This window comes from Prionailurus bengalensis, chromosome A3 (genome assembly GCF_016509475.1).
Source record: "Prionailurus bengalensis isolate Pbe53 chromosome A3, Fcat_Pben_1.1_paternal_pri, whole genome shotgun sequence".
Lineage (NCBI taxonomy): Eukaryota > Metazoa > Chordata > Mammalia > Carnivora > Felidae > Prionailurus > Prionailurus bengalensis.
In genome coordinates, this window is record NC_057354.1 from 4,373,828 (window position 1) to 4,398,184 (window position 24,357).

Sequence of the window (24,357 nt, forward strand, 5' to 3'; positions counted from 1 at the left end):
AGCGTGCCTTATTTACACACGAGAACACCACCAGGATCTACACCTGCCGATCCAGCAGAAAGACTTTTTAATTTGTTCTTGGAAAATTAACATGACAAAATGTCAACCAATCGGGTTCTTGGGAGAAAAGTCACCTTGGAAGGTAGTTCATCTCCGAGTCTCTGGTCCTGAGCTCGCCGCGACCCGCGGGAGGGACTCCGTTCCTTCGCCAGGGGGAGAACACGGGCAGCAGGGTCTGGGGGCAGCGCGAGCCCCTAGGAGAGGGGGCCGCCCGTAGCAGCGGCTCCACAGTCCCCACCTCCTCCCCCAGGGCCCGGTCCCAAGATGCGGACGGGGCCTCTTCGGCAACGGCTCCTGGGAGGGCTTTCCCACAACTGGTCTCGGAACGTTCTGTGTCAGCTCCGGAGGGTGCACCGAATTAGTTCACCAGGATGAAGTTAGACTTGCAGTGAGCTTTAACACAGAAGGAAAACAGGCACGGGGTTAGAAACAGGAGGTGAACGGTGACAAGGTCGCGGCGGAGGGACACGTACGTCCCAACCCTACCTATAAATTCCGTCACGGGGTCATGTTCGCCCTCTGTTTTAATGGTGCCTGCGATGCTGTCGTTTTCCAAGATGGGGAGGAAGAGCTGCACGAAGTCAGAAGTGTACGGGGGAGCGATAACGTCCAGCACCTAGGACGAGAGAGCAGCAGGTCGTTCCCCACACAGCCCACGAGCGGCGTCCCACCATCATCCGATGAAATGGCAGACAGTTTGGGGACAGTCACCCTCCCCTCCCCGCTCTTTGCTCCCCGGTGACAATACGAGCCTCCAACGTTAAGACCCCAGGTGGTTCTACGGGCAAAACACATAATATGGCTCCTGAAGGTGGGATGTGCTTGGTAAATGGTATGTAACCATTGTCACCACGATTAGCAGAGAGCACGGTTCTCAGAGCTGGGCACAAAATAAACTAATTAAGCCAAAAGGCGCCGCTAGCGTTAACAGTAGAAACGTGAAACAAACAAACGGTGTATTGCTGACCTCAGTTACAAAATAGCGAATGAGTGAAATGTCAGTGTCCAGCTTCTCCAGACACTTTCGGATGTAACTGACAACAGGAAGTACGTAACCTCGACTCAGCAGGTGAACCATCCTGTCCAACAGGGTCTTCTTCAACTCAAGCTACAAGGGCGGGGGCAGACAAATCCGTCACAACGGGTCCTCTCCCCAGCCTCCAGAAGCCCGTGGGCCGCCTGCTCACCTGCTCCATCACGTCCAGCTGGGAGTGCTCCGTCTCAAAAAGCTTAACAAGCAGCTGCAGGACCTGGGGGTGCAGGAGCTGGTGGCAGGTGCTGATCTACAAACACGCCAAAGGGGGCCTCGCTGAGCACCGCGGCCGGGCCCCCGGGCTCACCATCGGTGCCCGGAACCGCCATCACCGTCGCGGCCGGCAGACAGCGGGCGGCTAATGACGGCAGCCCTCGCCCAAAGCCGGTCAGCTTCCGTGCCTTTGCTCGTCCTTTCGGAACACTTGCTAAAAACTGAGAAATCTATGGAGCCAATGAAACAAGTTCCTTCTTTAAATTTTCTTTTTATTTGGGACCCTCGGGAAGCTCAGTGGTTAAGCGTCCAACTCTTGATTTCAGTTCAGGTCACGATTTCATGGTTCCCGAGTTCGAGCCCCTCACCGGGCTCTCTGATGGGAGCACAGAGCCTGCTTCAGATCCTCTGTCCCCTTAACTCTCTGTCCCTCCCCAGCTTGTGCTCCCTCTCTCAAAAATAGGGGCGCCTGGGTGGCTCAGTCGGTTGAGCATCCGACGTTGGTTCAGGTCATCTCGTGGCTCACAAGTTTGAGCCCCACATCGGGCTCTGTGCTGACAGCTCGGAGCCTGGAGCCTGCTTCCGATTCTGTGTCTCCCCCTCTGCCCCTCCCTCTCTCTGCCCCTCCCCTGCTCGTGCTGTCTAACTCAAGAATTAATAATAAACATTAAAAAAATTAAAATAGATCGGGAAACATTACAAAATTTTTTCTGGGGGCAGGGGGAGGAGCAGAGAGGGAGAGAGAAAATCCCAAGCGGGCTGCATGCTGTCAGTGGAGACAGCCTGGTGGGGGGCTCAATCTCATGAATGGTGAGATCACGACCTGAGCCAAAATCAAGAGTCAGACGCTTAACAGACTGAGCCATCTAGGCACCCCAAAACCAGTTCCTTAAAAGGAAAATCCTCCCTGAGGATAAAAAGTCACTAGCTCTGTACCGAGTAGCCTGTGGATTCAGTGACAGAGGTACCGGCAGGACAGGCACGAGCAGGATAAGGCACGGACACGGAGTGCCGCCCAAGGCCCCGCAGCCCCCGTACCTCGTCCAGCAAGGCCAGGTGTACCGGGGTGTGGTCGGTCTGTAGCTGAAAGTATCGCGGCTCTGACACAGTCCAGTCCACCCACTTGAGCACACCCATGGCCACCACCGGGAACCTACGGGAAAATGGGGCACAATGCTTCCTTTAAATGAAGTTAAAAGAAGAACCACCACCACCCCATCTATCCCAGCAAGTGGCTCTCCCTCTGCTCTGCCAAGGAGATGCTGGTCAGAGAGACGGTCTCAGGAGGCCGGGATCCTCTCAACGTGTGCTACAGGGACCCAAACTCAGTAACTGGCTTATTTTCAACCACTATTGGTTTAAAAGAAGATCGTTAATGCAGAACTCTCAGGGAGCCTGGACTGGGCTGAAGTTTTATTTGGCAAACCCTCTCTCGGTCCCTAGTAGAGACTACCAGGGGAAAGCCTCAAACACCTAAGAGGACCACCCTCTCTGTGAGCCCGTCTGATCAACGCAGGCGTCTGTATCCTTGCTGTGATCACGTCACTTCTACACAAGCAACGCTTCGTTGGCCTGATTTTTACGGTAAATAGACCCTTCCCTTCAAAGCAGCTTTTGTAATTCTGGTTGGTCTTCCATTTCCTCAGGCTAATTCATGAACAGACTTCCGGCAGATAAGCACCTGAGAAGTACTCGTGCTGCTGAAACAATTTAAAGTCCTCTATATACATTTTACAAAAAAACTGAAATCAGTGTCTCTGAAGCTTTTGTTAAATACATAAGCTTTTAATAAAATGAAAATTCAACCAACTTCCTCCAGAAGGATCAAGTTCAGAACTAAGGTTTAACATGCTCACCTGATGCACTGATAAAGTGTACTGAGCTCGGCCACTAGCTCGGAGGCCCCTTTGTTTTCATTACAGCACAAGTTGTGAACAGTCTCCACGGCTTTTGACGTTGACTTCAGCTCATCTTTGTTGATGCCCACGCGCTTGTTCTGAACACACACACACACACACACACACAGAGTTAGTGAGTCCCGGTGGCCTTGCAGTTGGGGTCATCTGCTACAGGCTACCCCTCTCTGCAAACCCCCTTCCCTGTCCCTGGAGTCGAGTCCTTTCGGCTGCCACCCGTCAGAGTCGCCCGGCGTGCAGGAACAAGCCAGTGAGGCTGGGCCTGTGGCAGAGAGGGACCTGCTTATTTCTGTAGTCGCGCTTCAAATTCCAGCGTGAAAGGTATTAACAGATGCTATGCACGTTCTCTTGAGACATTCAGCACTTCGACTATTTCATGCACGAACACTACAAACAGGTTTCTGACACTAGTTGGGCTCATGACTTCTTACAGCCCAAATTCCCAAATAACACCAAAGAGAGGAGGTTACTTGTCCCCCTAAAAGTGCATCGATCCTCAGAACTGATGGTACCTTTTTCCAGGTCTCAACCACGCTGGCAGCATACGCCAAGATGTGGATGTACTTGTGCTTGTGGTCCTGGTTGATCCGGGCCCCTGGTTTAAAGAGCGACTGCATGAACAGGTCCAGGAAGGCCGGCACCCGGATCTGAGGAGACACACACGGCTCGATGAAAAGGAACGCGCGGAGGAGACGTCAGGTCAGTCCATATGCGCTTACGGCAGGAGTGAGGGCCCGCCGAGGACGTGACGGGGGAGGATGAGGAAAAGGACAGAAACGAATTTGTATTCAGAGACTTAGGAGAAACACAGGCTTTCCAAAATAACCCTTCTAATCGGGATGGAGGGGGTCCCACCTTATTATTAAAATGAAGGCAACTTACAAGTTCAACAGGAGGCGGGTCCATGCTTGTGAACATCTTGAAGAGGACCGTGATGTCGGCCGGATTCAGGGCTCCTTTGGACAACATGGCCCCAAGAGCCTGACAAGCCCTGGGGTAGGAGGCAGCTGTGCCCAGCGCAAGGGTGATCTGACTGGCATCATGACCTCTGGGTGAGGGAAAGCACAGATCCCACTGTTAGGAAGGTGGCTCCCTGCCCTCTCCTTCCTTCTCTGCCTCTTTCCTTCCTTTTTTCCCACACCTCATTCTTGGAATTGTTTGGGTCCCTTTTTTTTCATATGTCTGTCATTCACTGGTATCTTGACTGACCCACAAAAACAGCATTTAGAGCTAACTGGGAAAGAAGGGTTGGATACAGCTTGCAGACTTTCCAAGAGGAGCCACTCACTTTTCATGTCTTATTAAGACTCCGTTAGGAGAGAATAAAGCCAGCAAGGGCTAGTTTTATTCCGTAAGATATGGACCGCAACAGAACAATTAAACTACTGAACAACTATTTCAGGACCGCTATCATTTGCTATTGATGAATCCTAATATATGAAAACACAGGGTCACAGATCCAGTGAACTGCACAATAATCAAGTACCTTATAAAATACTCATCAAAGCCAAACTTCAGAAAGCAAGCTCTCTCCGTGTATCTAAAACTACCCTGACCTTTCTAGCTCTACTAGACAGAAGGGAGTCAATCTGTCTGTCAAGAGGAGGGCCTAGAGTCTCTGCCGGTGAACACAGGGCGAAGGGGGAACTTTGCGGGGAGCACCTAGACAGGACCAGGACGAGCACAAACACTGTCTCTCACTTCTCCTGGGCGAAGCGCTGCACCTCCTGTGCGATCCTGCGCACGGCGGAGCCTCCTTGCTCTTCCTGGGCCAGCACGGACATCATGGCCTGGGCAAACAGGTACGTGTGCTCCCCATGACACACCATCTTCTGGAACGTTGCAGGGGGAGAGAGTTTGGGGCTCCATAACTGCGGCAGTGACAGATGTCGACAAAAGAGCCAAACCCCCAACCACTCTGCATGCAAGTTATTATGCTGGAACTGGCCTTCTGACCTGGACATTCTCTCCAGGGAAGAAGCATTTCATGTTTGAAAACGCAGGACCCCGATGCACGGCCGCCTTCTGAGACACACAAAGAACTTACGGCAAACTCAGGGAGGTTTTTTTCAAGGTTTTCCTCTCCTCCGTCCAAAATTGTAGCTAGAGAGGTACGGAGCACCCTAGAGAACACTTCCAGCTGCTGGCAGGCTGTGGACACGCTCGTTATCTCCCCTTGGTACCCTGCGTCCGAAATCAGCTACGATACAAAAACGAGAGGCCAGAGTGTCAACAGGTAGTGACCACACGTTTCACAGGAAGTTGGCTTGTCGTCAGTGTGCGTGGGAAGGTGGGACAAGCAAACACTGGTCTCAGGTCTCAAACGCTTATTCTGATCCCCGCCTCACCACTGACTAGGCTTGTGGCCCCGGCTAACCATCCCATCTCGGTTTCTTCGTGTGTAACATGAAGTGGACGAACGAGGCCTTCTTTTTTTTTTTTTTAAACTAATTTCCGTGTCCAACGTAGGGCTCGAACTCACGACCCCGAGATCGAGAGTCACATGCTCCAACTAAGCCAGCCAAGAGCCCCAAACCAGGCCTTCTTAAAGGGTCCTCTCAGCACACGATGGACTCTAAAAATACGTTCCTGCCAAATCCTAAAACACAGTCCACGTTGATCCAAAAACACATATACATATTCTATGCTTTTCTTTCTCACTGTTCAGATTTACAGAGGCGAAGTGATGGAGACCTTTACCAAAAAGCAAATACGACCTTTCAAAAGAAACAGACCACTTCCCAACTAACATAACTCTCACTCATAAACACCTTCGCCTTTTCTGTGACACTAGTCCCCTGCCTACCTTAACAGTGAAGTTCAGCATCAAGCAGTCTGGATGGGCTTCAGCCAGTTTGTAAAAAAGATCTCTCCACGTGGTATGTGCAATCATTTGTTCAAGCCAAGCTGGGGTCTGCCAACAAACAAACGGACGGCGAGATAAAAGGCCGCGCTTGAGCTTTAGTGAAGACGGTATCGCATAAACAACCACTGGACATTCCAGTTGGAAGAGCCCCCGTGAGCGTCGAGCTCCAGCCCTGTGGTCCTGGCACAGGAAGCAGACCAGAGCTGGCGATGCCACACGGGCAGCTGAGGGGCAGCGCTGGAGCCCTGAAAGCCCACTCACGGCTTCTGGAGGACTCAACCGCACACCAGAGTCACTGAAAAGCGCTTCTTGGAGCCACTCGAGTCTAGGGAAGTACACGTAGTGTGGCCGCAGCACAGGCACAAGTAACGCATATGCCACATCTTGCCCTTGGCAAGAGGAAAAGGCCGTTTGATAGGGCAGAGGTTTTGGCCATCGCCATGTGTGGTGGCCGCGAACACGTGTCTCTCAGCTCCCCTACTGTGTGACTGACAGACCCTCTGAGTCCACCTCCCACGTGTGCCAAGGCCAGCTGCCCGCCGGATACTCCCAGCCACCAATCGAGTACGGCAGGGCTCCCGGCAGGCTGGTTCCCAGGAGACATGGGGCTCCAGTGACAGGGGACTGTGGCCTGAAGACACCCACTGACACTGCTGGAACTTTCTGAAAACTGCACGGTCGCCTAAGGCTCTTCACCCCCAACCTTCCTTCCTCCCTTCTGCCTTCTGAGCCCAGACCTGCATCGTGGCTCCCCAGCCCCCGCCCATCTTCTCTCACAGGCGTGTTGTTCGTATCTCCTGCACACAGAATCCCGTCCTGGCGTCTGCTTCCTGGAGGACCCGGGCGAGTACCCCACACCACTCCCAGGACCGGTGCTCGAGAGTCGACAGAAGTGAGAGGTGTGAGTCTGCCAGTCCTCCTCTCTAGTTCACCACCTGTGCGCCTCTCAGTGTGCAAGAGCTCACTACCCTGCAGAGAGCATTTTGAGGGCAATTCTGACTCTACACAATTTCTGTCTCACACCTTGATTTTAGGACCCAACTTTTTGCATTACTTACCTAATACGCCACGTTCCACTGCACACGTGGAATGAGCAAAAGATCCAAGAACTGGCATTAGAAAAAGAAGACAGACTCCTCACCTCTCCTTCTTCGGTAAAAATAGAATCTGCTTTGCGGGGGTCAAAATGTTTGATCAATAAACTCTTCAAGTGATTTTCCACAGTTTCCTGAACTTGCACTGGTTCAACACCTGAAAGAAAATGAAAACAGCCAGATGGAAAATGGCCATCTCTCAATTTGTTACACTACTTTGGAAAAAGTAGACAGGTCAAAAGTCTGTATGTGAACCAAAGATCACAGAATTGCCTCTGACCACTTGGAATTCGGGACCACTCATAAAAATTCAGACTTATTAACCTTGGTCAATGGTAAGACCCAAAAAAGGAGCCCAAGGCAGAACACAGAAGGCCGTCTGCCTTCACGGAAAGGACAGCAGCATCTTGGACGCCTCGGTAAAGACAAGGACAAACTGCCAAAACAGACAGGCAGGAGGACAGAAAGACATACCCGACAGGGTGCAAAGAGAGCAGATGCCAGCCGTGAGAGGTGCACCGTGTTCAGGAGCTGGGGCAGCAGGGAACCCACTGCCTTCCAGCAGCACCTACTCCATGACGTCATCTGCACCCAGCTCAGTGGCCTTACAGTGAGGCTCTACCTTGATCAGATTAGCTAAAAGCCACAATCATACCCAGGCCTAAATTATCCATCATCCACCGCTTGCTACAAGAGACCTCTTAGAAATGACGCAGTGAGGGTATACAGTCTGACCCCATAATTCTACAACATGGTAGGGAAAACAGCTCCATGAGAATCCCATTTGCAGGCTACCCATAAACCTCAAATTAGTGAATCAAAGATAGGAATCAAGCAGATGAACATGGGTAAGAAGTTCAGTTCCCACTTACAGAAATCTTAAAAACCAGGAAAACAAACAAGGCCTTTCCGGTTTATCAGCATTATAATGATCCAAAGGTCTATTAAAAAAAAGGTGGGGGGGGGGGGTGACCAGGCAGGACGGGGCCACCCACAAAGCACCTGTCTGAATGAGCCACTCGGCCAGCAGGTTGACGGTCTGGGCCACGGCAGTGTAGTTCTCAGACAGTAGCTGGATAACATTCTCCGGAGACCCTCCTGCCTGAAAATACCTAGAAAAGGTAACAAAAAAAGCTAGGACACTCATAGGAATGTAGGCGGGCATGGGGATCAATGACAAGATAGCCAGGATATTAAGATTTTTAAAGCGGGGGTGGGGTGGGGTGGGGTGGGGTCTAGAAGCTTTCCATTCCCAAATCACATTATTCTGGCTTTTGCAGATCACCCTCTGGGTCCATTACACACTGTCTCTAAGTTCCCCAGCTTCCTCCCCACACACATGACCTTTCTCACACACCTCTTCAGAGTGTTAAAGATGGAGGGCTCCATTATATAATCCCGGGTAGAAAATTTATGTAGGCATTCTTGCTGGACCTCCGCATCGTCTTCTCCTTCTCCATAATCATCCTCCTGCTGGTGATAAAAAGAGCCAGGCTACTTTTTCATCAACGCAAGTATCCTGCAATCTCACCTTAAATCTGCAGAACCCTGTCCATTTCAAAAGCATTCCACATACGTTACTTCATTTGACTTCTGTGATCATCTCAGGAAGTGGGCTGGACAAGTAACGAGTGGCTAAGAAAATGGAATCCAGGACCACACCAAGGGGGTCTGTATCGCAACTACATGCTGGCACGCGTGTGTACGGTGGTCATGCAAGGTACTTAAGCTCTCGGGGTATCCGCTTCCTCCTCTATTAAAGATCATACCAGTGGCTGCTCCCATTGGACTTTTGGAAGGATTCTGTAATCCAATTTCTGGACGAACCAAGCCTAGCACCTGACGTTCAGTGAGAGTTCAACAGATGTCAGTTATTATTGTTTTCACTATTATTATTTCACATGTGCCATTTAATGCTTTCCAACAAAGACTGATAGAGTGATTCTCGAAGGCACAAGCCATCAATACGCTGTTAGGAAGCAGACATCACAGACTTGCCTCCAATCAGCAGGACTGGCTGGATACTAGGCCCTGTTCTGTGTGGAAACAACCTTAGGCAAGTCACTGAATCTAAGAACAAAGCAGGATGATGTGTGACATCAAGGTCCATCCGGTGTTAACACGGTCATCCCAACTACTAGGCAGATGCTTTTTAGATGCTTACTCTGTACTGAGCACCGTACTTGCCTCTAGAAATCCCCGGAAATAGAAGACAGGATCTAGCTTTTTCTGCCAAAGGACTTTACAAACGAGGAGAGACCAACCTTCCATGCAAGTGACTAACATGATGGTGTAAGAGCTGGACCAGGGATCAGCAAACCGCGGCTCAGGGCCAAATCCAGCCCTTCTGTTTCTCTGAGTAGAGTTTTGTTGGAACACAGCCACACCCGTTTGAGAATTTTTTGGAATTTTACATATTGTCTATGGCTGCTTTCTCCCCGTCACGGCAGAGTTAAGTGGTCGTGACAGGGACCGGCAAAGCCTAAAATCTTTAGTATGTGGTCCTTTACCAAAAAGTCTGCCCACCCCTGGGCAATTCTGTAAGCAATGCTTTGGGAGCAGATTCCTTCTGCGGGGACTGGGGAGTCTTTCAGACCTGCCTTGTGCGGGGAGCCTGGAGCAAGGCCGTGAAGGAAGGCTGGCCTTCACCCCGAGACTCGTCCTTGTGGGTCTGTTGTTTTCTGGGGCCTCTGTCCTCAGCCCTACTCTCTCCTGCTACCTCTTCTTGGGTGATGCCACCTCCCTGCTCATAAATCTAGAATTTGGCCTGGATCTCTTTCTCTCGAGCTCCAGACTCAAGTGTCAGCAGTTTATTCTCACTGCCCCTCGGATGCCTGCTACTTCTCCAAACTCATTAGGTCCAGAACTGACCTCTGAACAGATCTTTGTCCTACCACCTATGTTTTAGTAAAGGATTCCGTCATCCACCGGGTACCCCAAACTCACAAAGGTGTGAGTCACCCTCACACCCTCTGCTCCCTCACTCCACCGCGCGTCCCGTCGTGAGGACCCGCCCATTCTGCTTCCCACAGGTCTCTCCCGCCGGCCCTTCCTCCCGCCTTTCCCATTCCTTATTTTGTGCGTGCCTGCAGGAGCAGTATGTCCCGGGCGGCTCAGCCTCACGCCTCCCTTTCGGTCACCTTCCACGTTGACGCCACCACGGTCTTCACAGGCCGCACGTCTGATGCTTCTCTCTTGCGTAAAGTTTCCAGTCTCCCTCAGAAAGGCTCTCCAACCTCTAGCGTGACTTTAACCCTTCACTTGCCACCCCGCCGGTCTCGTCTCCTGCCAGCCCCCACCGGCAACCCGAAGCCAGACTGCACTACCGGCATTCAGCAGCTCTGAATCGTCATCACCTGGACCTAACATCACCGTGGCCTCCGTGCGCGTCTTCCGCCTCTCAGGTCCAGTAACGTGGCGTCAAGCGAGCAGACCTGGCGTCACGAAAACTGACCCGCCCCCACCGTTCAAAATCCAGCTCATGTCGCCCCTTCGGTCACCTTGCTGGACTTCCTCTTCCTCCTCCGAGCAGTCAGCATGTACGTGAAGGGAACATCTGGTCCACCCCTCTCATCACCGAGAGCCTCTGAGGGTCGGTGCACTGAATGGGGGTCACGATGAAAGTTCCCCAAACGCGAGACTCCCCAGCCTCCTGTCGGCGGGGTCTATCTACGCTTGGCTCTGCCGTTCCTAGCGGCACACACTAGGGCACAAGGTGGACTGTCGGGTTATAAAACGAGGGCCCTGGTCTAGACGGCCCCTGGATATGCGTCAGTGGTAAGGTCATGCCTGGAAGGCCCAGAGTGACCAGTGCTGTGACGTTGTGAACGGGACGCTCGGAACACGAAGCCACCACTAAGCTCATTCACGTCCCATTGGTTGTCCAGCGGTGTGATAAAGTGGCGGTGGAGACAAAGGACCTGGGCTGGGTCCCCATTCCTTCGCCAGCTCGCAATCCTGCGAGGGGAGTGAGACAGCGCGAGCACGGGCCATCCGCTGAAGCTGCCTCCGAACACACGAACCTTGTGCTGTCACTCCCTGCCCCACACTCTTGAACAAGTCACGTTCAGCCGCCGTCAAAGGCCCTTCAGACCTGGTTCCCTCGCAGACCCCGGGCCGCCGCATCCACCAGACGGCTCACCACCGAGGACTCCTTTCTGCTCCACAAACACAGCACCTGTCCTCGCATCTCCGATCCTCAGCTCCCAAGCCCCCCTTGCACCCCTGCCCCCCTCAACCACCTGCGCCCCACTCCGTCCTTCCTTCAAAGCGCTCGGTATTTCCCACACCTGATGTGCACTCTTGCTAAACGGCAAATCCCCAGGCTCCCCTCCAGGCCAACCTGTCTGTCTCCAGCGGAGGGACCTGAGAAGCTGCATGTTAAACAAGCACTTCGGGTGGGTTTTCAGATTAGAATAAACTTGGACTACACTGGCAGGGCTGGGGCTACCAGGTCGGAGTTCCCAACCCTCCTGGGGGGGGGGGGATGGGGGGACAAGGGAAGACCCCTCCTCAGCCTCCATACCAAACCCCTCCAGGTCAACGATGGAAGGATTGACTGGATCAGACCAAAGCACCGAAAAGTACGTTTTACAAACAGTAAAACACGTGTTACGAAAGCCCAAAGTTGCACTTTCCCCCTCATGATGCTGGTTTGGACTTTCTAAGCGACTTAGTTGTTCAAATTTGGCGCTCTGAGCCCGATCCGCCGTCGAGTTCGTGCCTTATACGCCTGGCGGGCCGGTAGGCCGAGGCCGGCCCCAAGGGAGTGACCACTGGGACCCCGTCGTGACACGACGGGGTGGTCGGCCCCTCCGCGACCCAGACCCCAGCGAGGCGGCCGCGGCGCCGGGGGACCTCACGCCCGGTCTCCCGCCCCGTCCCCGCCCCCACTCGTTTGCAAGGGAGGAAACGGAGACGCACAGAGGCCGCGTGCTCGCCCCTCGACGGGCAGCGGCGCTCTGGGCGGGCCCCGCTGGCCCGGGGACGAAGGCGGGTGGCGGGCGCTCTGGGGGCGCGGGGAGCGCGCCCCGGGCGGGGAGGGGGCGGGGCGGGCTGTGCTTGAACCACTCGGTGACCGCGGGGCCCGGCGCGGCGGGGGCGGGGCCGGCCCGCCGGCGACGGAGACCAACGGTCCTCGTCGGGGGCGCCCGGCGCCCCCCCTCACCTGGCCACCGTCCGCTTCGTCGCCCCACTCGGCCGCGCTCCCGAAGTAGTCCTCCTCCATGATGGCGCCCGGCGCGGCCCCCGCCATCCTCTCCCGCGAGCGCGCGCGAACACGGCGCATGCGCACGGGCAGAGGCGGGCGAGCGCACGCGCGGTCCCGCGGCTCCGCCCCCCCGCGGCCGCGCGCCTTGGTCCGGGGAAGGGGCGGGGCACAGAGAGCTGCCCTTCAGTCGTGGCTCCAGGCGCCCGGACGCCGGCGGGAGCCGGCGGGAGGCGGGGCCTGAGCGAGGGGGCGGGGCATAAAGGCTGTCCTGGGCTGGTGGCTCTGGGCTCCCGGGGAGGAAAGAGCGCCCCGAAGGGATCCTGGAGCACAGCCTGGGTGGGTCCCAGGGGTTTTAACTCCGGATAGAAGTTAAAGACCAGACTCGCTCTTGTCCTGGGTTCGGGTCCCGGCTCCACTCTTCTTCGCCGTGACTTTCGGTCCTGAGAGCATCAGTTTTCTCACCTGACAACGGGGCACAAGAGCAGGGCTGACCTATTGGGCCTAGTGTCCAGGGCCCACGAAAATGTTCCCATTTCCTTCAAAATCAGAATAACAATGAATATTGTAATAATGAATCCAGCCTGGATTGTATTTGTATAATTGGTATACGAATTCTACCAGTGGATGCAGTGTAATATATAACATTAAATAGTTCTTTATAGAAGAAGGGCCCGAGAAGGCAAAACTGCTCTCAAATGCCCTGGAAACGAGAGTCTACCTCGTGGGGTAGTCGGTAAGGATAACTGAGATGATGCTTTTTAAGCCCACATCATGGTTCCCTGCACGTAGTAGGAGATACCAAAGTGATAGGCTTGTGATCATCATAGAAAGATCTGAGCAGGGACGTCAACACTTTCAGATCTGGGTGCTTGGAGAGAAAGCCCGGGTCGGTGAGAAAGAGCACTAGAGATGTGAGCTCGAGGATATTGATGATAGCGACCATTTCCAGAGTGCTTACCGGGAACTGTGATTTCGTTCATTCCTTCTCTTATTCATTCGACTCCTGTTTATGGAGCGCCCCAATCATCTGGCCCCATGCTACTCCTCCAGCTCACTGGTGAACAAATCAGACCTGGGCTTTGTCCTGGAGGAGCCTACCTTCTACTGAGGGAGCTGAACAGGGAACAAACAAAAGTAATGACAGAAGGTAACAAATGCTGGTGTTCTATGATAATAGGAGGGGCCAACTTTGGACCATCAGACAAGGCTTCTTTGTGAAACTTACATTTGAGCTGAGAGTCATAGGACGAAAGAAGTCAAGCGAGCTTGGACCAAGCAGAGAGCATTTGAGGAGCCAAGGCTTGCCATGTGTCCTGGCAACGCGAAGCCCACTGCCACTGGCACCTGGCGAGCCAGGGAGAAGCCTGGATGAAGTGGGCAGGACAGGGAGGCCAGATGTTGGTGAGGAGTTAGGATGTTAACTGAGGGCTATGTGGAAGGATTTCACGCAATAACATATGCAGGGCACTGATCACGGAGCTTGCACACAATCAGTGTTCAGTAAGGATGAGTTATTACGATGGGGATGAAATATTTGGGGGGTCTTTTGGTTTACTTGCTTTGCGGAAGTGACAGGAGCTTATCTGGGTTTTCAAAGCTGAGTTCCATACCTGAGGCAGGAGGCTTTATGGAGGGGGACATGGAGGTGGGAAAGGAATTTAAGAGGCCTCAGTGAGAGTTATCCAGGAGACTGAGAAGGGACCAGGGTGGCTGCTGTGAGATTGTCCCCAAGATGTGGTAACCTGACACTTTCTGGGGGCCAAGGAGCGCACCCAGGAAGATGTTGCTGAGACCGGTAGCCTATGTGTCTGAGGTGGCACGCAGTGAAACGGGGAGCCCAGGAGGAGGGCGGGTTTCCGCAAAGAACCACAATGTGTTGGATAACGAGTTCAGATTGGGATGTGCTGAATTGGAGGTGCCATCAGAACAGCCATGTGGAGATGTCTTTCAGGTGGCTGGGGGTGGAAGTCTGCAGTTCCAGATTCCATGATTCAAGCTCTAGGTTCTATTCACAAGATTAAAGTGCATTAAGTTAATGAGTGCCCCTGCTGTTGGCTGGTTTCAGCGTTCATTTTCGTTTGCTTTCTGAAAACGTTGCAAAGAATGGATGGCTGTTAAACTCCTACTACCTCTCCCCTTGGATTTTTTTGTTTTAATAGTGCCTGAATTGAAAGCAGGCAAATTAATATATGGATAACTAATCACTCCTACAGAATCAGGGATTGTTTCACTCACCTCTCGTTCAACCTCAACAGGTGACTCATTATTAACTGGATTAACAAACAACCCTTTAATGAAAGCATTACATTCGATCTATAAGTCGCAATGATGTAGAATAATTGAGTCTCTAGGTCTTGCCTCCCGAGATATTGTTGACCTGTTGATTTTTGAAAAGCCTCATCTAAAATGTCCACATTAGCTTACATTGCTGAAAGTAAATAAAGCCATTTAAGATATTTTCCCATTGAAGAAAGATTCTGGCGGAGCATTACCATGGAAATGAGAACTTGGTTCCCCTTAATCCACTCAAGAAATATTTACTGAGCGCCTACTTTGTGTTAAGTGCTGTGACACGGTCGTAAAGCACAGACACAGCCTGCCTGGTGCGAATGGCAGAGAAAAGCAAAGCCATCTCGGATGATAGTGTAGAGGGGAGGGGCTTCAAGGAGAGGTGAAGGAAGGTCTTTCTAGGGAAACTGTGTTTAAGCTAAGACTTCAGACTTGAACCTGGAGGACGACGACCGTGGGGCACAGTTGGAAAAATGAAGGTGACGGTGAGAGAAAAGGACTAGAGGGCAGATGTGGGAAAAGGGGGGGGAGAGAGGGAGGGACGGAGGCCAGAGCCAGATGACCTAGAAACTCGCAAGTGGTTTGGACTTCATCCCCAGGGTAATGGGTGACCATTGAACGCTTTGAAACACAGGAGTGATGCGATCAGATGTAGGGTTTTCCGAAGGTCGTTCTGGCTGCCGTGGAGAAAGGATGTGAAGGAGCAAAGTAGAGGCGGGGATGCTGTTAGTGGACTTGACCAGGTGAGACCTGGTGGTAACTGAGAATGAGGCAGGCGTAAGGATGAAGCCAGGACACGTGGGAGAGGCTTAGGAGGCCACACAGTGTGGTTTGCAGGGTCTTACTGGGCGAGTGTAGACCAAATACCCAAGTGTTTAAATTCTCCATCCTCCCATCCCATTTCACCACACTGCTCTCATTCTTCTGTCTCCTTCCTGCTACTGAACTACACCTGCCAACGCCAAAAGTTTTCCATATCCAAAAACACTTCCCCGTTTTCATCTATTCAATGATGCAAGAGAAACGGGCACAGACAGCTGCAATCCTCTTTTTTTTTAATGTTTTTATTTATTTTTGAGACAGAGAGACAGAGCATGAGCAGGGGAGGGCCAGAGAGAGAGAGGGAGACACAGAATCCGAAGCAGGCTCCAGGCTCCGAACTGTCAGCACAGGGCCCGACGCGGGGCTCGAACCCACAGACCGTGAGATCACGACCTGAGCTGAAGTCGTTCGCTCCACCGACCGAGCCACCCAGGCGCCCCTGCAACCTCCTTGGAATATTATCCTTTCTCTGCATCCAAGGCACACACTTTCCTGGCTCTCTCCCTATCCCTTCAGCTCTTCCTTCTCAGACTTCTCCCTCTGAGCTGTCCCTCTGCTTGTTCTCTAGATCCTGCAGGTCCCCAGGAACTAGGTGTGGACCCTCCTCTTCTTCCGCTCTCTTCCTGGGGGGCTCCCGCCCATGCCCCATCCTAAAACCATCTGTAGGCTGAGAACTCTCAAGTGTGTCTTCTCTGATCTCCAGACCCATGTTTCTAATTGACCTAACTGTCCCTTGACCTTACCATAGGTTTCCCTGTGGGCATCTCCACATCGGCATGAGCACCCCAAATGTGGTCCTCTCACAGGAAATAGGGCTACCAGCTCCACAATGAGCAATGCCAAACACCTGGAAGCCATCCCTGATTCCATGGTGCTGCACACCCACCCGGTGCTAAGGCAAATCCCGTATCAGTTCCACTGCAAGAGCACACATACATGCAATCTATCCACTTCTGTCTCCACTGCTCCCACTCGGTCCAGGTCTCCACTAGCCCTCACTCCCATGTCTGCAATAGCCTTGAACAAACCCGACTACGTCTATCCTTGCTCTATTACAGTCCATTCTCCAAACATCCACAAAGCATTTTCTTTTTGAATTTTGCTAAGTCACTTTATCAGAAAGAAAGAAATCCAAAGATGGCAAGGCGGGTACTGAAAGGATTTGGGCAAGTTGAGATCGGAGGAAAGAACATTTTAGGGAGGAGGAACAAGAAGGAAAGGCGTGGGGAAGAAGAATGTCTCCGTTCGGTTGATCCACGGGAAAGGGAGAGGGGCAGCCGGGCCCTGAATTACACGCTACAAGCTTTAAGCTTCGTCCCGTCGGGTGTAGGCAATGGAAAAGTATGAAGACTTTTGAGCAGGAAAATCACGTGGACAGACCTTCGTATGATGAGAATAATCTGGCAGCTGTGTCTATAATGATTTAGAGGGTATGGTTTCCACCCCTTAATTTCCTTCTGTTTCTCTAAGGTGACTCATTTGCCATCCTAAAGTTCTCAAGCACTTCTTTCTTCAAGAGGTGGTGTTTAATTTTCCCGCTGAGTGGGGGCTGAACTTAGCTATTCACTTCTAATGAGCGCAGCGAAGCAGGGCCACCGTGAGGCTTCTCAGACTAGGTCATAAAAAGACCCTGTGACTTCCATCTCGGTTACACTGTCTTTTGCATTACTCGCTTTGGAGGAAGACCGATGCCACGTCATGGGCAACCCTCCAGAGAGACTCACATGGTGAGGAACTGAGGCCTCCTACGACAGCCAAGGAAGCGAACCTGGAAATGGATTTTGACCCCCAGTCAGGACCCAGGTGACAACTTGACTGCAACCCCATGAGAGAACGTGAATCAGAAGCATGAAGGTAAACTGCTTCTAAATTTCTGACCTACGGAAACTATGAGATAATAAACATGTGTTGTTTTAAGCCAATACATTTGGGGTATTTCTTACGAGCAATACTTAACTAATTGCTTTCTTATGAGCAATACTTAACTATACAAGTATCCAGGGTGTTTTTAAAAATGTAAGTTGGAGGGGGGCACCTGAGTGGCTCAGTCAGTTAAGCGTCCGACTTCACCTAAGGTCATGATCTCACAGTTTGTGAGTTCGAGCCCCGAGCCGGGCTCTGTGCTGACAGTTCAGAGCCTGGAGCCTGCTTCGGATTCTGTCTCCATCTCTCTGCCCCTCTCCTGCTTGCACACTGTCTCTCTCTCTCTCTCTCTCTCTCTCTCTCTCAAATATAAATAAACATTTAAAAAATATTCAAAAAGAAAGTAAGTTGGGGCACCTGGGTGGTTCAGTTGGTTGAGCATCTGACTTTGGCTTAAGTCATGATCTCACAGTTCGTGAGTTGGAGCCCCACATGGGGCTCTCTGCTGTCAGCACCGAACCTGCTTGGCATTCTCTCTCCCTCCCTCTCTCCCCTCCCCTGCACTCTCTCTCTCAATAAATAAGCTTAAAAAATAAAAAAGCTAGACAGGGGCACCTGGGTGGCTCAGTTGGTTAAGTGTCTTGACTTCGGCTCAGGTCATGATCTCATGGTTCATGGGTTCGAGCCCCACATCAGGCTCTGTGCTGACAGCTCAGAGCCTGGAGCCTGCTTCAGATTCTGTTTCCTTCTCTCTCTTTCCCTCCCCCATTTTCCATGTTCTCTCTCTCTTTCTCTCCCTCTCTCTCTCTCTCTCTCCCCATCTCTCAAAAATAAATAAACATTAAAAATTTTTTTTAAAAAGCTGGATAAAACTGTCAAACATAGCCACCATAACCCGCTGGACATTGGTCAAAGTCATACAATAAACTGATATTTATTAATGAAAATTATGAAACTTCAGTTAAGTATGAAATCTGTGACGTTTTTGCCTGTGGATGTTCCTATTCTTTTTTCTTTTTTTAAGATTTTAAGTAACCTCTGAACCCAGTGGACTTGAACTCACAACCCGGAGATCAAGAGTTGTACGCTCCACCAACTGAGCCAGCTGGGCGCTCCTGGATGCCCCTACTCTTGAAAGCAATAAGAGAAAGACCAAAAGTGACAAAGATAAGAAAAGAACAGAGAAAATCTCCAGAAACAACAACAAAAAAAAACAAGTAATAAAATGGCACTAAGTACATATTTATCAATAATGACTCTGGAAAAAAAACGACTCTGAATGTAAATGGACTAAATGCTCCAATCCAAAGGAACAGGGTGTCCGAATGGATTTAAAACAAACAAACAAACAAACAAACAAACAAAAAACCAAGACCCATCCATATGCTGCCTACAAGAGACTCACTTCAGACCTAAAGACACTTGCCGGTTGAAAGCAAGGGGACGGAGTACTATTTATCGTACAGATGGATGTCAAATGAAAGCGACAAGGGAAATACGATTGGTGACTGACTTCTCATCAGAAATAATGGATCCAAGAGGCGTAGAATGGCATACTCAACATGCTGAAATAAAACACACTGTCAAGCACGAATTCCATACCTAGCAAATATAAAAAGTGAAGGTGAAACAAATACTTTTGCAGATAAACAAAGACTGAAAGAATTTGTTGATAGGAGATCTGCCTTCCAAGAAATACTACAGGAAGCTCTTCAAGTTGAAATTAGCACCAGACGGTAACTTGAATTCATGAGAAGATATGAAGAGGAGCAGAAACGGTAAATGTAACAGATTCTATAAGTAAATTCCGTCTCTTCTCTTGCCTTTGAACACAATATGAGATTGGGCAAAGCAATAATCCTAACACTGTATGGTTGCGTTTATAATGACGCCAAGGACGGGGAGAAAAATGAGACATGCTGGAGAAAGTTCCTGTATGTAACTGAAATTTAGTATTCTGAAGCAGATTGTGCTAAATTAAAATGCATGTTGGAATCCTTAGAGCAACCACTAATAAAATAACTCAAAAGATAGTACAAAAAAAATAGACAAGTCAAAGTGATTCATGAAAACATATTTAACATAAAATAAGACAGCAAAGGAGAACAAAAGAGAGACATACGACAGATAGAAAATAAACAGGCATAAATCTAAAATGACAGGCATAAATCTAATCATATCCAGTCTTGAATAGACTAAATATTTCAAAAGACAGAAACTGTCAGAATGGATGAAAAAGCAAGACCCAACTATGTGCTATCTATACATGGAAACACCATAGATTGAAAGACACAAATGGGTTGAAAGCAAAGGGATAGAAAAAAAGATATACCATGCAAACAGTAACATTAAAAAGCTGGAGTTTCTGGGGTGTCTGGGTGGCTCAGTCAGTTGAGCGTCCGACTTCTGTTCAGGTTATGATCTCATGGTTCCTGAGTTTGAGCCCCGCATCGGGCTCTGTGCTGATGGCTCGGAGCCTGGAGCCTGCTTCCGATTCTGTGTCTCCCTCTCTCTCTCTGCCCCTCCGCCGCTCATGCTCTCTCTCTCTCAAGAATAAGTAAACATTAAAAAAAAAAGCTGGAGTTTCTATATTAATATCAGATAGACTTTAAGACAGCTCATAATGATAAACAGTCAATATGTGAGTTACATATGACAATTATAAATGTATATGGATATTATCAACCTCCATTGATTAACCCAAAGAAATAAAGGAAAGGTTGACTTAACCGAAAGGAAAAATAGACAATCCAATACCGGTAGGTAGAGATTTCAATACCTCGCTCTCAACAATTCGTGAACAACTGGACAAAAAAAAGTCAGCAAGGGTAAGACTGTGAAACGGTACGCCAGCTATGGAAAACAATATGGCAGTTCTTCAGAAAATTAAAAATAGTATTACCGTATGGCCCAGCAATTCCATTTCTGAGTATATACCCCAAAGAACTGAAAGCTGGGTCTCAAAGAGGTATCTGTACACTCTTGTTCATAGCAGCACTATTGACAATAGCCAAGAGGTGGAATTAACCCAAATGCCCACGGATGGATGACTGAGTAGACAGAATGTGGTATATGCATACAGGGCAATAGTATTCAGGCTTCAAAAGGATGAACATACTACACGCTACCTGCTACAACATGGATGAGCCAGTGGCCATTATGTTAAGTGAAACAAGCCAGTCACAAAGAGATACATACTGTATGAGTCCACTTATATGAGGTGTCTAAAATACTTAAATTCACAGAGGGGCGCCTGGGTGGCTCAGTCGGTTGGGCGTCTGACTTCAGCTCGGGCCACGATCTCTCAGTGTGTGAGTTCGAGCCCCGCGTCGGGCTCTGTGCCGACAGCTCGGAGCCTGGAGCCTGCTTCAGATTCTGTCTCTCTCTCTCTCTCTCTCTCTCTCTCTCTCTGCCCCTGCCCTGCTCACGCCTCTTTCTCTCTCTCTCTCTGTCTCTCTCTCTCTCAAAAGTAAATAAACATTAAAAAAAATTAAAATACTTAAATTCACAGAAACAAAGTAGGACAGCGGTTATGAGGGGCTAAGGGTAGTTGCTTTTTAGTGGGTGTAGAGTTTCAGTTTTGCAAGATGAGAAAGTTCTGGAGATCCCTATCTCAACAATGGGAACATATTTAGCATTACTAAACTGTACATTTAACCATGGTTAAGATGGTACATTTTATGTTTTGTTTTGTTTTTTTGAGAGAGAGAGAGAGGAGGAGAGGGAGAGAGAATCTCAAGCGGGCGCCTCGTTATGTCTTGTGTTTTTATCACAGTTTCCAAAAATCAACAGGGATATGGAAGATTTGAATAACACTCTCAACCAACTTGACCTAACGTTTATAGAAAAGACCCAAAGGCTAAAGAATACACATTCTTTTCAAGAGCGCATGGAACATTCTCCAGGATAGACCATCAGCTGGACCACAAAACAAGGCTCAAATTCTTAAAGATTAAAACCATACAAAGTACATTCTCTGGTCACAGCAGAATTAAAATGGAAACCCCCACTTGAAAGACACCTAGGAAAACCTGAAGATTTTCAAAATCGAGCAACACTTCTAAATAACTTACAGAGCCAAAAAGAAATCACAAGAGAAGTTAAAAAAAAAACGTTGAGGAGAATTAAAACAAAAACACAACGTAAGGAAATGTACAGGATGTACAGGATGTGTCACATATAAATTACGGTGGAATTTATAGCTGTAGGTGCCTCTCTTGGAAAAGAAGGCAGGTCTCAAATCAATAATCTAATACAACACATTAATAAAAGAGAAGACAAACCTCCCACTCTTCCAGCTTTCCAAGGTTTCTCCCACTGGTCTCTGGCCTCTCTCGCCAACCCCTCCTTCTCCTCCTCTTGGCCATTAAATGTTGAAGATTCATTTTTTTTTTCCTTTTTTCCAGAAAATGTTTATGTATTTTGAAGGGGTGGGGGGAGGGACAAAGAGAGAAAGAATCCCAGGCAGGCTCCACGGTTAGCGTAGAGCCTGACACGGGGTTTGAACTCACAAACCTTGAGGTCATGACCTGAGACGAAATCAGGCGTCAGATGCTCAACTGACCCAGCCCCCCCAGGTGGCCCCTAAAGGTAGGTTCTTAGGGCTCGCTCTAGGCCTTCTCTCTCGCTCTGTATTTGCACCCCCACCCACAGATTCCGTCACCCTTTTGCCCCGTGACTCCCAAGTGTAGCTCCCCAGCCCTAAGTCCTTCTCTGTGCTCCAGGCCATTACACATCCACCTCTCTGTCAACAGCTCCTGGGGTCTCTTAAGGCATTTCTTTTTTATTAAAAAAAAAAAAATTCTTTTTTTAACATTTATTTATTTTTGAGACAGAGAGAGCATGGACAGGGGAGGGTCAGAGAAAGAGGGAGACACGGACTCTGAAACAGGCTCCAGGCTGTCAGCACAGAGCCCAATGCAGGGCTCGAACCCACAGACCACGAGATCATGACCTGAGCCGAAGTCGGACGCTTAACCGACTGAGCCACCCAGGCGCCCCTCTCAGGGCATTTCAAATGCAACCTGGGCAAAGTTGACAGCATGGGCTCCCTCCACCCATACTAATCTTCGCCCCGTCCTCTTTCAGCCCTTTGGCGAATGCTTATCGCCGCTTCTGGTCAGGTAAGAAACCTAAAAGGCATGCCTGAAACTTGTCCATTTCACCCCATTTGCCATTCATCACCTAATGCCCCTGACCTTGAATCCTTTTACTTTTCTCCGTCTTCAACGCCACCAACTGGGCTGGCCTGTCTCACCTAGATTACAGCCCCAGCCTCCAACGTGCGTCTTCTTGCTGGCTTTTGTTCTACAGCCAGGGGAGTTTTGTTCTTGTGGCTGCTTTGTTTCGTTTGTTTTAGTTATCTTACTGTCGCTGATTTGCTAAAATATCGCGGTGGCTTCGCACAGAGCCACACTCCGCGTGGCTGGGTCTAGCCTTGCCGTTCCCTTTTCGGTTCCTCAGCTTGCCGCCGCTGTCTCCAGCCACAGAGCCTTTGCATTTGCCGTGTTCTCTCGATTTGGGTTGTGACGCCCTCTTCCTGGTCCAGGTGACTTCTATTCATCCTTCATTTCCCCAGGGTAGCCTTTCTGACTCCCCAGCAGAGAGCAGGTTCCCCTAGTGTATTTTCTTGTAGACCAGTGGTCCTCAACCAGGCACATTTTTTGCACCCCCTCCCCCCCCCCGCCCCGCACCCAAGGGGACCTTTGGCAGAGTCTGGAGATCTTTTTAGTTGTCACAACTGAGAGGTAGGTGGGGTTTGATACTTGCATCTAGTGGATACAGTCCAAGTGTGCTACTAGACGTCCCCCCACAACAAAGGACAGCCCCCACAACAAAGATTTATCCAGCCCCAAATGTCCGTGGTGCTGAGACTGAGGCACCCTGTGGTGGACCTATGTTCCTCTCCTCTGGAGTGTGCCTCTCTGTCTATTACTCCACAATCACGTATGCCTTGGGCTTCGTGAGAGCTACAGTCATGATGCCTCGTGTTCATACAGGGCCCTCCGTGCCTGGCACGTCCCGCATTCTGCATGGGTCTAGATACTAGGATGCTGGCCGTACCTTTTTCTCCCTTTTGTTGGTAATAGCATCTCGGTTTTCCTGTGGGCAACAAACTCTTCAATTTCACTCGTTTTCGGTGGGTCCATCTATTGGCTGTTCCCCACCTTACCCTAAGTCCCAGCAATGATGTGGGCATGTGACCACCGTGCGCTAATGAGAGGCTCTCCTGCTTTTGAAAACCAAGTTGGAATTTTTTTTTAAGTTTATTTATTTTTGAGAGAGAGACCGAGAGAGCAGCAGGGGAGGGACTCAGAGAGAGAGACAGAGAGAGACTTCCAAGCAGGCTCCGTGTTGACAGCATGGATCCGACACAGGGCTCGAACCCATGAACCGTGAGATCACGACCTAAGCCGAAACCAAGCGTTGGACGCTTAACTAACTGTACCACCCAGGTGCCCCAAGTTGGAAAATTTCATAAATAAACAAGGAATAACGATTGGAAAACAGCCATGCTCATTCCTTTGTATCTGTCCGTGGCTGCTTTCGTGTACAATAGCAGAGTTGAGCAGTTCCAATAGAGACTGTACGGTCTGCGAAGCTGAAAATATTTACAATCTGGTCATTTGCACAAAATATTTGCCAACCCCTGATCTAAAGTAGTAACTCGTGATTTTTTACTGCTGGGGCTGCCCTGGACCTTTCTAAAGCCAGCTAGTTCACTTTTCCTTCAATTTTGTCACCTTCCCAGTGATATTCCAGTAACCCCCATGTGTCCCCTCCCCTGCCTTTTTGGCTTACCGTGGCCAGAGTAGGTTGCAAATGTCACCTAAAGAGGCTTAACTAATGCAGCAACCCAATAGATGTGTGTTAAGAAGCTTAACATTGTAGCAGGTTGAAGGGTGGTCCCCCAAAAGAGATGTTCATGTCCTAACCCCCAGAATCTGTGAATGTGACCTTATTTGGGAAAAGGGTCTTTGTAGTTGTAACTC

The 24,357-nt window shown here is 50.1% G+C and overlaps 1 protein-coding gene across 3 annotated transcripts; it reads right to left on the reverse strand.

Annotated features, from left to right (window-relative positions):
* Positions 1-50: 50 nt before the first annotated feature.
* On the reverse strand, positions 51-12,490 carry NELFCD (negative elongation factor complex member C/D). 3 transcript variants are annotated; one of them, XR_006292860.1, is made up of 15 exons: positions 12,350-12,481; positions 8,540-8,655; positions 8,185-8,294; positions 7,230-7,339; positions 6,029-6,136; positions 5,270-5,422; positions 4,924-5,054; positions 4,105-4,270; positions 3,735-3,869; positions 3,163-3,302; positions 2,345-2,459; positions 1,248-1,343; positions 1,117-1,168; positions 547-676; positions 51-453 (listed from the first exon to the last, which is right to left on the reverse strand). XR_006292860.1 is itself a non-coding variant. In XM_043553566.1 (15 exons), the coding sequence occupies exons 1-15, from the start codon at positions 12,467-12,469 to the stop codon at positions 419-421; spliced, it is 1,806 nt and encodes a 601-aa protein (XP_043409501.1). In that variant the 5' UTR covers positions 12,470-12,490; the 3' UTR covers positions 51-418. The 3 variants fall into 3 exon arrangements, 2 of the variants coding, with proteins under 2 accessions (XP_043409501.1, XP_043409502.1); XM_043553566.1 differs by having other exon boundaries at positions 1,028-1,168; positions 12,350-12,490; XM_043553567.1 differs by having other exon boundaries at positions 1,028-1,168; positions 8,540-8,652; positions 12,350-12,470.
* Positions 12,491-24,357: the final 11,867 nt, after the last annotated feature.

Bases quoted from the DNA above. Each gene is read 5' to 3' on its own strand.
- NELFCD (XM_043553566.1), bottom strand. From the start codon at position 12,469: ATGCGCCGTGTTCGCGCGCGCTCGCGGGAGAGGATGGCGGGGGCCGCG. The intron at 8,295-8,539 runs GTGTGTGAGAAA...TACCTTTTCTAG, and splicing joins ATCTTTAACACTCTGAAGAG to GTATTTTCAGGCAGGAGGGT. The intron at 1,344-2,344 runs GTACGGGGGCTG...GCGTGTTTGTAG, and splicing joins ACCTGGCCTTGCTGGACGAG to ATCAGCACCTGCCACCAGCT.